Source organism: Thunnus maccoyii, chromosome 21 (assembly GCF_910596095.1).
Source record: "Thunnus maccoyii chromosome 21, fThuMac1.1, whole genome shotgun sequence".
NCBI lineage: Eukaryota > Metazoa > Chordata > Actinopteri > Scombriformes > Scombridae > Thunnus > Thunnus maccoyii.
Genome location: NC_056553.1, coordinates 20,083,558 through 20,096,709, shown reverse-complemented (window position 1 = coordinate 20,096,709; position 13,152 = coordinate 20,083,558). Strand labels below are relative to the sequence as shown.

The window sequence follows — 13,152 nt, the reverse complement described above, 5'->3', positions numbered from 1 at the left end:
GTAGACGGCTTCATTTTGCTTTGTGAGACATGTTGGCAAATTCCAGTTCTTTATATCAATTAGGGCTGCAATTAACAATTCTTTTCATTATCAACTAATCTGTCATTTGTTTTCTTGATTAATCGATTAGTTGTTTGGTCTAGAAAATGTCTAAAAATGGTAAAAATGTCGATAACTGTTTCCCAAAGCCCAAGATAACGTCCTCAAATATCTTGTTTTGTCCCGACCAACAGTCCACAACTCAAAGATATTCAGTTTACTGTCATAAAAGACTAAAGAAACCAGAGAATATTCATAATTGAGAAGCTGGAATCAGAGACTTTGGACATTTTCTTAAAAAATTACTCAAAATGATGAATTGATTATTATAATAGTTGGCGATTAATAGTTGGCAACTAATCAATTATTCATCTAATCATTGCAGCTTTAATATCAGTGTGACAGCATTTTGATGATGAGTGCTGGTGTCTCTAGAAGCCTTTTATATAAAAGAAGTTGAGATGATTATTGATCAGGATTAAATGGCCAATATCAGGACAGACCAGTGAATTGTAAAAAAAAACAACAACGTATCAGTTAATGTTATTTGCAGCCTTTTAAATGATGAAGAAATAAACATTGAAGCTGTATCAGTGGATATTAACATAAATATTCAAGATAATGTCTAGTTTCATGGTTTTGACTTCATTTTCCAGCAGGTGGCAGCAGATGCTTTCATCTCAACTTTTAAATGAGCGTGATACAAAAGTAATGTTACTCCAGTTGCTGAAAGCTCACTGACTGCACATACAGACGGGTGACAAATTAAACAAAAAATGATGTGAATCATATGCTATGGCCTTCACAGTCACCAGATCCAAACCCAATTGAACACCTATGGGAGATTTAGGACTGATGTGTTAGACAGCACTCAAAACATCATCAAAACACCAAATGAGGGAATATCTTTTTGAAGAATGATGCTCATCCCTCCAGTAGAGTTCAGATAACTGTAGAATCAATGCCAAGACTGAGGAACACCATTCTTCAAAAGGCCATAACATATGATTCACATCATTTTCATGCCCATTAAATCATTCAGTGACCCCTCGTGCCCTGTGAATTGGGACATTGTCATCCTGGAAGAGACCACTCCCATCAGGATAGAAATGTTTCATCATGGGATAAAGGTGATCACTCAGAACAACTTTGTATTGATATGCAGTGACCCTTCCCTCTAAGGGGACAAATGGACCCAAACCAGGCCAGCAAAATGCCCCCCAAAGCATAACAGAGCCCCCAGATCCCCTCACTGTAGGCCTCAAACATTCAGACCTGTACAAGTTTTTCCTTTAATTTGTCACCCATCTGCATATCCATTCACAAAAATTACTTCCACAATCTCAAATTTTTTAATGTACTCAAACATATACCCATTAGGCTGATTTCAGGGAATACCGCCCACCAAAGGTTTAGAAAGCCTTTTCTATGGATGCTTGACTGTAATGTGGTCTAGGACATACTGTGACTGGTTTAAGTAAATGAGGTACAATATATTGATGCTTCAGTGCCGTGATCTAGCAGCCAAATATCTTGTTCAAATCTAAGCCAGTTTTCCAGTATTTTTGGCTGATGGTTGAATAGTATCATGAAAGGGGATGAACTATGATGTAATTCCTCTTTTGCTTATTTACACTATTTAAGACAAATGAAGAACACTTAATTTGTTTTGAGTAAGAGGTACTTTATTGGCAAGCCTGTTGCACTTTCTGTATGTTGGCACTAAGGCACATCACCCATTACTGTTAGAGCAGTAAGCAGTTGGTGCACAATATGATACAGAAGATATATGTTTTTCATGTTTTCATGTTATGATCATATAAAAACAATAATCAATGAAGCGCAGCAGAAATAGACACACTTGTAGTGAACATACAGATAAAAAAAATAGTTTCCTTTTTCTATAGTGACATTTAATACTGACATACATATAAGGACAGTTTCCCAGACAAAGATTAAACTTTGACTAAATCACAACTCGATGGTTATATCATTGAGAAAACACTTCATTAGTCTGGGACTTGTTGATCCATGTCCAGGAAACTTCCACCATGGTCTCTTTACTAATCGGAGATACATGTAAGGCAAACTAAATGTAACTGGCACAATGGAAAACAACAGTTAATTAACAAACAAATCTATTTTTTTCCCGAATATTTCAGATTACTACTTAATGGTTTACACAGGTGTCCGTTTACGGGGTTTTCAACCCACACACACATAGCTTTGATTTAAATGACTAAATGCTAAAATTTGTATAATACAGCACAAGGTTATTATAGGCAAGTGCAAAGGAAAGTATGGGCAACAATACACATTTATGATAATACATACTCCATTTACCAAAACAACAGCAACTACAAAGCTACGTGGCTATACGCACATGATTATGTTATGGGTGGGAATGCAGCCATTTCCTGTAAGGATGTAAACATCATATCGTACATGAGGGGGCGTCCACAAACCTGTAGGCTGTACTTAGTCACACCAGCTTTTTTGACGCCATGGTTGGAAGATCACCGTTGTGATCTACACGTGTAAAAACCTTTATCATAACAAGTTTGACTTGATGCTAGATCTTCAAACAGACATTAACAAGAATCAGGCTTACACTCTCGTAATGCATTATAAAACAGCAGTAGGGTGAATAATAATGATCTAATAATAATATAACAATAACAAAATAAAAATGCAGTGTTTCTGGGAAGTCTGAAAGAAAAACATGAAGAGCTTGCAGCATTCAGTTTGTGTGCTTATCTTGTCTGCTGTTCCCAACAACTTATTCTTTAGAAATGATGGAATGATTTCATAATCGTTTTTTCTTTTTCTAAGCTACACGAGCACCGAATAGCAGCTAAAATAAGCATGCATGGATGTTAGTATCCACCTAGATCTATTTTGACACTGATACATGAAAAAAGAGAGAGATTGGTCAACAGTGTGAGTGCTTGTATAGCATGTATTGTGTGTGATTGGTCTGGATGTCATGAACTAACTGCATGCTGGTATTTAGTTGAGGGTTGAGTAACACAACTGTAAGGAGAGGATGTGTAATTGTCTAATGAGATGAAGTAGGGATCTGGTTGATGTGTACAAGAGATGATGCTGGACTGTTTCTTCCTTTTCTGGTTTTTGGACCATTAGATTTTCCCTGCAGGGTCTGGTGCAGGATTGGAGTTAGGTGGGCTCAGCTTCATGATGTTGAGAAACTCCACCAGCTGACCTGGGACTTCTGCCAGCACACTCTTTGCCAGTGCTTCTTTAGGAGCCTGCAGTGCAAAAGGAGTTAAAGAAGGTACCAAACCAAAAAAAGAAAGAAAAAAAAAGCCATTTTTTCAAAGAATCCATTATCACTACTGATTAAATTAGATGAATGGAGCATGGATGAGTAGAAAGTTATGCAGATGATGTTATGCATATATGCAGTTTAAAGGAAAGTTCCACCCTTTTATGTTTCATCAATCTTTGCTTTTCAGTTTATTTCATAAGTTTTTTAGTCACAATGCCTTTTTTGGAATGTCCTGTCAGGTTACTGAGGACTTGCGCTTTGTACTTGTTGCATTTGTAACGCCTATTTACAGCATTTATTTCCTCCTTTTGTCTAGCTACAAATGGATTCATCTTGGAAATATGCCAAGAATGCAGCCAGTGCTAACAACTGTGAAGTCTGGTGTACTGCAGTGCAGTAAATGAAGCTGCAGTAGTTTGCCTGCTGAGCTTGTGTATAGCCAGCCATAGAAACAATATTTTGATATTGTTTGGACTCCACAATTTATATTGAAATTGACCTAAAACTAGTCAATAATCACCGACTGCTTTGTTTTAACAACACTTCAGTGGAATTTTCCTTTAATGTAAATAAGAATATGTCTCCGAGAAAGATCATCAGTGATTTAAGGCCTAAGACAGAAAGTCCAAAAGAATTTCTTGAACTCTCTCTCTCTCCCAGCACTGATGATGAAAGTTTGAAGTAAGACAGCGAGGTAAGAAACATGAAGATAGCAGTCACTTTATGTGATGATTCATGCAGTGATTTAGGGAGACAGTTATTCATATAGGCCAAGCAAAGGCTATGATGGTGACGGGGTTTATAACTGAAATGTTTGGGGTACCCCTATGAAGGACTGGGATCTTGGGGAGGCTTCAGTTTGAATAAACTGAAGAAGGAGGCCACTTGTTGAGGTAACTCTGCCAATACACTTTGGGCAAGAGCCTGGCTGGGCGCCTGCAAAAAAAGATACATTTACAATGTAGTACAAAGTCAAGAGGTTGTGTTATGTAGCACAACAAGTTAGTGAAGCTGTGTAAAGAACCGCATTCCCGCGCAAGCTTAGTGGCGTCTGCCTCACTGCTGAGGGTTATGATCTCATTGATGTTTTTATTCTTTGGAGCCGTTTCTAAACGAGTGACTGTAGCCACTGTCTCCAGGTACGAAGGAACATGTGATCCAGGGCAGCGGTGTGGCTCACTGACGTGTTTTTAATCATTTTTGGGCAACAATGGAGGCATAGGGCACAGAGGAATACAATACATCAGGCTTTGGATACACAAACGATACGATACGATACTAAATAGGATGAGTTCATTATTGATTTGGCTTTTTTCTGAGATTTGTTGACAATAAGAAATATATAGAAAGCGGCCAGCCAAATCCTTTCATTGTGGACACTACCCTGTTATGTTTAGTTTGTAATTTTGAAGTCAGTTGATCTGAAGATGACGCAGTGAAATGCTTAGAAAAAAAGTGTGCATGCAATTCTTATAGCAGTGAGTTGGCTTATTGAGAAAAATCAGCTGAAATCAAAGCAAACACCACTCACATATTTCATGTGAAGCAATGAGTTATATAAAAAGGAGTCTGACGTTTGCACTGTCACTTACATTTTGGAACTGCCTGAATGGCACAAACTGGACGATGTCCCGCATGGCGGCTTCGCCAGCCAGAGAGCGCAGACGCCCGTCGTCTCCATCCAGGAACTCCATGGCACTGAAGTCTGCCCCCCCGACTCCCACGATGATGATGGACATGGGCAGACGGGAGGCGTTGACGATGGCGTTGCGTGTCTGATCCATGTCAGTGATCACTCCGTCGGTGATGATGAGCAGAACAAAGTATTGCTGCAGGAAGATGGAAACAACACAGGCAGCAGAACAATAATTACAATTCTGTAAATGTCTGTCTTTGATCAAGGTGTACTTGAGAGATATCAGATACGGTACGAGATTTCATATCACATCCCAATGTATTAGTTCTCCTCCTCCACTTCATTAAGCTTCTTTTAAAAACAGGCTGCTGTCATCAGCTGTTTACAGCACTGAGTGTCATGAAAAGCAAGAAGGTGAGTCACACCAGCGGTCTGAATATTTTACTCTGACAAAGATGAGTTATTCACCAGTGGCATCACTTTCCACTTTAAGAAGTTAATTACATCTTGAGACAAGTTCCAGATATATCTATTGTCAGGCTATTACTCAAGGTAAAGCCTCTCTTGGGCTTACGACTCTTAATCTTATCTACTGAGCCTGGCATCTGAAAATAGCTTCAGGCAATTAGTGTGCTATTATACTAACACTGCTGTTGCTCTGGAAGCTATTATCAAATTATCCTGCTCCACTATGGAAACTATAGGAAACCTTCCCTTCCCATCCTGCCCAATGTGGAGCAAACAAATGTAAACACTTTGTGCAACAGGCAGCAGCAGTGCAAAGGTAATAATGACTTTTGGAGAAATGTACAAGGAGAACATGATCTTTTTAAAAAAAAAAACTTTGGCCTAACAGGTTCTTCATTTCACACATATGTGCAAGAAAACACTATACTGAATACTGAATTAGATTTTGTGCAGACCTATTCCAGCCCTGTGAAACTCAAGCTTCCTTTGTGATTAATTCATGTCTGGAGATCTACTTTATCTGTCAAATATGAGACAGTCACATATTATAACACACAAATACTCACTGATGCAGTGGTCTGCTGGAGGGCTTGCTTAGCGAAGCAGGCCACGTGGTTGATGATAGGGGAGAAGTTGGTGGGACCATAGAGTTTGACCTGGGGGAGACAAACCCTGTAGGCCTCCACGACCCCTTCAATACCTACACACCCAAACACACAGAATGCTATATTAAGCTGCATATGTACAGTAGTTGTTATCATTTGTTTCACTCTGTCAGAAAATGTGTCTAAATCTAGCCGCTGTGCGATCATTTGTAAACGTACCTGCACAGAACGGATTTGACGGGTTGAAATTGAGAGGAAACTCGTGGGAAACCTGTTGGGTGAAACACGGTACCATCAGACATTATATTCAGTGCCACGCTACCCTGTGACCTTTGTGCAAACAGCAGTCTTACCCTCTACATGTATTTGTAAGCTTTACCTGCCAATTGGGGGGGATCTGGGCTCCAAAGCCAAAGGCGGGGAACATTTTGTCACTACACAGGAAAAGAAACAACACTAGTACATCAGTAACAGAATATGTTGCCATTCAGATGCAAACTGTGTAACACATGATGACTGACGCCTCATCACCCAAATCTGAGAAAACTGCCACACCAACAGCATATAACATATAAAGTTTTAAATGTACTGGACTGTGTTTTATGTGACATACAGTACATACCTGTCATAGTCCTGGATGACGTTGCCCACGGACCAGATGGCAGAGAGGTACTCGTTAACACCCTGAGGACTAATGTAATGCAGAGACTGAGGAGACTTGGGATCCCCGTTGGAGCCTGTGAAGTCGACAGCCACCTGCCCAGACATTCAGGGAGCCGGCAGATATGCAGATGGAAATAACAGATATTGTTAATCTCATTAATTCGTGCTAGCAATTAAAAACAGGCATCGACAGAGAAGCCAGAACTCACAGTGAAGTTTAATTGACAACCTCCCATGATATAATCCAGGAACGTATACTCCTTCACCACCTAGAAGGTTAAACACTGGTGTTACACAACAGTACTGAGGAACGTGTCAGTTCTCACACGAAAAAACAGTTTCAACATATGAAAATGAGGCAAACACAGTACTACACCTGGCAGTGCTTCACGCTCACAACTCCGGAGTTCTTGTAACCTTTCTTCTTCTGTTTCTTTTTACTGTTGATGCACTCAAACTCTGCCTGAGGAGTAAACAAAACAGCACGTGTGTCAATGCCAGAAAACCAAAAAACAATGGGTTGGAAATGTACGTTTTAGGTTTAGTGTCTAATTTACAGCACTTAAACAGACTGTCTGTTGCTAGGATTTTACAAGAGAATTACTGGTGATCTCATCCACGCCGTCACATAAACAGTGGGCTTAAAATAATTTCAAGAATGTATAGGAGACTCCAGGAGGTTAAAATAACAAAAACCACCTACATAGAACAAAAACGGGAAAGGGAAACTAATAACTGCATTCCAGAGGAAGCCTGGACAAAATATTGTGAATCTCAATGGAGGATATCAAGCTCAGGATCCTGGAGAGTGTTTGGTGGGAAGCATCATTGGTCTTTGAGAACAACTGGAAACTTGGCTCCCAGGAAGCAAATTATTATCACTTGTTTTGGGAATATCCAAAAGTACATACTTTTTGGCATCAGATTTATACAGAATTAGTGAGTATACTGGGACAAAAATTACTTTTAATTGGGACAAACTCCTTTTTGGGCGTCTACGATATTATTTATGATATCTTTGTAATGGAAAGAATCACCTTCTCCATGAGGCTTCAGGAAATTAAATTAGAGGAAATTTGGGAGAAGTGGAAAATGGATATAGATCTTTTTTTTTTCTAAAACAAAAAACATCCCATGTTCTATTTTTTGTGCTCTACAATTTCACTGGAAATGCTGAAAAGATGGATCATTCTGTTAAGATCTTACTAATGACGATTGTGTAAACTAGTGTTTTAATATTACGTGATTCCAAATAAAGAAAACTAAAAATAATCTCATCCATCACAGTTACATTTCAAATCCAGTTAAATTTCAATAATACAACAAAATAAAAGTAGAAAAAGCAACTTCAAGCTGGTTTAAGTGAAAACTATGTGAAATGTTGGCCGTTACATCCTTCAAACACACACACACTCGTACCGGAGAAGTTCGTGATGCTTCTTTGAGGCGCGTCATCGTGGTCTCAAAGATTCCAATAAGATCATGTGAGCCATCACTGTCATAGTCATAACACTCCACCTGGAAACAGGTAAACACACATGGTGATGATGTTGACCTGATGAGCAAGAGAACTGTTAAACATTCACACACAGAAAAGAAAAAAATCACCTTAAAGGATCAGTTCACCCAAAATACAAAAAATAATCCTGCGAACAGTTTTCATGGAACGATACTTTCTACCAAAGAAATAGTGCCTGTGAAAACTGCTGAGGTCTTCAGAGTTTCAGGGACACACAGGTAATGTTGTTGTGATTTGGGTGAAACGATCCTTTAAGTTTATCTTAAAAAACTGGACATATAAAAACTAGATGAAATACAAACAACATGCAAAAGTGAGGTTCAAACCATGACTTTTTGTAATGTACTAGACAGAGGCTGACGCTATTTAAAGAAGAGTATGTTCAGTTTCAGACAAATGTGTTCTATGAGTTGAATGAAGGAAACTTGGAGGGCAGGAGAACCTGCTGAGAGGTGTCTTGTAGTCCCATCTACTCCATTCACACACTTCACCCGTTAAGTGATGGTAAGATGAACAAAAACAAACACTGACGTATTGGGTAACTCACTTGTCCTGTATGGGTGGAAACAGCTTCCTTCCTGACATGTTCGCTTCATAAAGTTAAAAAAATAAGTATCATCAAGCTAGCACTAAAGACACTATAATCAGTTCATACTGTGTTACTCGGCTGTATTACCCGCCCTGTGTTGATGTTTGAGAGAGATCCCACATAATTTTGCTCTGAAAACTATTTCACCCTCAGAAAGGTTTGTATTATGTCATAACCATGAAAATACAAAGTGCCGCTGAAATAAAACCAAAGAAGATCGATGCAACTGTAGGTCTGAGTGACAATTTGAATAAATTCACATTCATGTCCATGGCATAGATGTGTATGTAGCTAAAAAAATGTGGGTACTTTTATAGGTTTGTCCATGTCTCCTCCACAGAGAGACTGCAGGGGGATTCGAAAGGGTCTCCATGTTGGATTCAAGTTATTCTTCACCACCTAAGGACAGAAAAACATGACAATTATCTGAGTGCAGAATACTCCAAGAACCAAGAACTAAATTATACAGAACTTCTACAGATTAGTAACTTAAAAACATGTATAAATCTACATTTAAATATTCCTTATTTCTTATTAAAAGAACCAACCACAAAGCAAATTCATGAACACATAAAATTTAATGGAAACTATTTTAAAAACCTGTTTACATATGTTGACAGACAAACTGTATACATACAGTACAGCTCTGCCACCGGTTGTACAACATCAATGTGCAGCAGGCTCGTTCAGACCAGGTCATATTCTTTGTTTGTGTATACAGTACAGTAGTAATCAGGGTGAAAAATTCACTTTTTTGTCCATTGGCCAAATGACTAGTGAATGTTCAGATCTTACTAGCCACTGAATAGATTACCATTGGTTTTTTTTGGCTGGTAAGTGAAGAAAATCTACCAGCCACTTGCATATTTTACAGCATTTGGGTGGTGGCTGGTGTTTATTTTTCACCCTGATAGAAATCAAGATCACAGTGAGAGCTGTTGTTGTTGGGAGGAAGTGATACATTTGAACCCTGTCACTACATCAGTTTTCGGTGGGTAAAGCACTGTTTTTGTTCTGTTTTACTTTCTGATGAGAAACAACTCTAAATGCTTCTGATGTGCTCCATTATTTCTCTCTAAACTCTTCTTAAGTTGAGTGCTGTAATACACTAAAAAAACAAAAGGATAAATACTATCGCAATGAAGATGCTGAATGTTGTGAGCAAATTCAATGTTTCTTCATCCTCTGGGGAGGAATTCACAATCTCATTACAACATTAACATAGAACCACTCTGTAACAAATTAATGTATTAACTGTAAATAAGTTTAACTTTGTAATAATTTATTATTTCTTACACATTTCTTGCAACAGTCCCTAATTCAATCACACCCACAAATGTGATTTGTCTGCTTCCTCATTCACAGTTATAACATCAGATTTAACATTCGCTTGAAAAACTCAACTGGCCTCAGCGGTACATCAGTGCAGATCAGTGCAGCTGTTTGCTCAGAGCACAGGAGGAGGGTTACAGAATCTCTTGTTGTCTAATGAGACACTTGTGTCAACATTATGACTTTCCTGATCAGACAAATGTGAGCTTGACCCAACATACCATCCAGTATTAGGCAAAGGCTACGGTGTAAAACAGGCCAGTATTAGTTCCTCTTTTCACACAGACTGTTATGGGTAAAAGCCTAGAATGGAAGTGTAAGGTAATAGATAAAAAATAATAATTTTCTTCCTCCTTCCTGGAAATAGATGACCATTTTGCTATCACAGCGTAGAAATTAAAAATTGGAATTGCAAACAAAGCGTTGCACACATCAAAATATCTCAATTCTTGTACCAGAACTGTAGCTTTCTTTCACTGTCGTTTGCATGAGTTTGTTTACCTCTGTCCGGTGAGCCAGCTGCCATCCAGTTTCTGTCTGCTTGTAGAACTCCAGGTAAGGGTCGGACTTCCCAAAGAAATCCTGGAAATGAAGAAAAAAAATGCAACTTTATCATCATGTTCTATAAAACTAAACACCTGCGAATGAATTTGAGATTTCAAACAAAATCCTCCATACCTTGTTATCCAGTTTCCTTGCTTCCACCTCAAAATTCACCACCCTGTTGTCTTTTATTTCTTCAGCAATGATCTACAGAGTAGAGGATAGATAAACAATAAAGGAAAAATAATTGCAGTCCACAAATATTGCAACACTTCTCTCTAGCTTTCTCTGTCACTCACTGTGATGGTTCCTTTTCCTGCAGGTGATTTGTTCTTCAAGACAAGCGGTCGGGTCAGTTTTTTACTGGACACAACCTGGGAGTAATTTAAAAAAAAAGGAAGCAGTTAAATAGAGAAGCAGCAGCCACAGCAGAAGCAGAGGTAAGAATGAGCCTAAACTGCTGCACAGTGGATGACAGCCTCCACATCACATGGCAATAACATCCAAAACAAACAGGCAGAATAAGCATGTGGGGTCAGATAACACTAAAAGAGTATACACAGCAACTGCTTATCAAGGATGTTACTGCTTTGCTTGATTTGTAACATGGTGAAAAAGTGGTGTCGTATTACATCACAAGCATGTGTCGCACTGCAGCACCTGTCTGACTGACCTGACTACATCGTAATGATTATGTGTCTCTATGCTACGCCAGGGAACTGTGAACTAAAAACTTGAAACACAAGACATAAAAACTACTGAATTTCAAACAAAATAAAAGATGTATTTTGAACACTAAAGTGTTTCCTCTCAGAAGAGGAGAAGAAAACCTCACCTGGCCCAAAGTACACTCCAGCTGGCCCAGGAAGTCGTCATCACTCAGGTCAATAGTCTTGTTGTCGATGTCGTAAATCCCAAACCTCAGTTTTTGCACTATCTCAAAGTAGTAGTCGATGACAAACTTTTTGGCAAACTTTGGGTTGAGGCAATTCTGGACTTTCTCTGTGCGTCCCAACTGTGGAGAAAGTTTGAATTGCTCCTTTACTGCACAAGTCTGAGAAATAATTATTTATAAAAAAAAAAGGACAGTTTGGTGACACACATAAACTGACATAACAGAAAATTTACACAACTCAGACTTTTCCATCAGGGGGTTAACGATTAACACTGCTGAGATTTGTAAGTTGCAGGAGAAACAGTGGCGTAATTGCCACACCTAGGAAAATGTGTAACTTTAAGTGCCCCACAAATATTCAGTTTCTCAGAGCAGGGGAAGACATTTATGCCTTCCAAAATGAATGTTTATTGCATTACTAGCTGATGTGTGTCTGGTAGATCAAATCACCCTGATCTCGGCAGTTTTTCACTAATATTAAACTTGAAATCTTCTCTCTGATGTTTAATGAATCCAGGTTATGTCATCCTACCGACCTCATACCACTGCGATTCAGCGCTGTTCATTAACAGGACACACAGAGGGTCGGATTTGGAGCCGATGTCTTTATCCAGGAGATTGTCACAGGAGACAGTCAGCTCCACCTTGGTTACACACTGGGCAGCCATGTCTGACTAACCACAAGCTGAGGACAAGACAGACAGACAGGCAGAGAGGGTAAACACTATGTAAACAAAACACATTTCTCAGGTTTGCTAACATACAGACATGGTAGAGTTACAACGAATTGACGGGGTGCATACAGTATTTCTACGAATACAAATGGATGTGAACTGTAACTGTGAGGTTAGACCGGTTAATGTGAAAATGTGCTAGAAAATGGTAACGTCACCAGTAAATAGTAAAAGTAGCAGGAAGAGATTTGATTTGAACGGTTTTTACCTTTACGAGTAGTCACAACACAGTTACGTAACTGATATTAACGTACATGCAACTGGCAGCTAACGTTTTCTTTCTCTTTACACCAAAAACATAAAATATAAGCTTAGCGTTGACTGTGTTGCAGCTACCTGACGTTACAGTTGTCTCACACTGCGGCCTGTAAAACATGTACTGAGTCTCATGGAAAATATGACACAATAAGTACTAATGAAGTCCAGGGGAAGCTAATGTGTTTCAGAAAGAGAAAGTCCGACCGCTTCTACAAGCTAAACTGTAGCTTAACAAGCTAACAAGGCTAGTAGATGGACAAGCAGCTTCTTGTTTACACTTCCGCACGTAAGTTAGCGTTATATAAGTGCTAATTTAAACTTACCGTAAAGTTATAGTATCTCAGGAAGGCAATACCCTGCTGGGTGCGTAACGTAACGGTGATGTTACACTGAACACAGACGTTTCAGGGCGCAGTACCGCCCTGTGAAATGTGGGAGTGTTGCGGCTCTACTCTTTGAACCCTTATACATCAACTGCCAGAGTTACAGAGAGGGCGGGCTCACTTTGCGACTGCGGCAGCTAGTCCTGGCACTTCCGGTGGCAACTCCAGCTTCTGGATCTGCTGGGTGCCCAGCATTTTG

At 39.2% G+C, this 13,152-nt stretch overlaps 1 protein-coding gene across 2 annotated transcripts; it reads right to left on the bottom strand.

Moving 5' to 3' along the window:
* Window positions 1-1,702: 1,702 nt before the first annotated feature.
* On the bottom strand, window positions 1,703-13,068 carry LOC121888149 (copine-3-like). 2 transcript variants are annotated; one of them, XM_042399530.1, is made up of 17 exons: window positions 12,894-13,068; window positions 12,115-12,263; window positions 11,519-11,698; window positions 10,983-11,057; window positions 10,819-10,890; window positions 10,642-10,722; window positions 9,118-9,207; window positions 8,120-8,218; window positions 7,077-7,163; window positions 6,910-6,969; window positions 6,660-6,793; window positions 6,417-6,471; window positions 6,257-6,308; window positions 5,999-6,132; window positions 4,921-5,157; window positions 4,152-4,264; window positions 3,221-3,308 (listed from the first exon to the last, which is right to left on the bottom strand). In XM_042399530.1, exons 2-16 carry the CDS (start codon window positions 12,244-12,246, stop codon window positions 4,154-4,156), a joined length of 1,599 nt encoding a protein of 532 aa, XP_042255464.1. In that variant the 5' UTR covers window positions 12,247-12,263; window positions 12,894-13,068; the 3' UTR covers window positions 3,221-3,308; window positions 4,152-4,153. The 2 variants fall into 2 exon arrangements, with proteins under 2 accessions (XP_042255462.1, XP_042255464.1); XM_042399528.1 differs by lacking the exon at window positions 4,152-4,264 and having other exon boundaries at window positions 1,703-3,308.
* Window positions 13,069-13,152: the final 84 nt, after the last annotated feature.

Excerpts from the sequence above, each read along its gene's own strand:
- LOC121888149 (XM_042399528.1), bottom strand. The coding sequence starts at position 12,246 with ATGGCTGCCCAGTGTGTAACCAAGGTGGAGCTGACTGTCTCCTGTGAC. Across the intron at positions 6,970-7,076 it reads TGAGCGTGAAGCACTGCCAG|GTGGTGAAGGAGTATACGTT; the intron begins GTGTAGTACTGT and ends TTAACCTTCTAG. Across the intron at positions 6,133-6,256 it reads GTCAAATCCGTTCTGTGCAG|GTATTGAAGGGGTCGTGGAG; the intron begins GTACGTTTACAA and ends TTGGGTGTGTAG.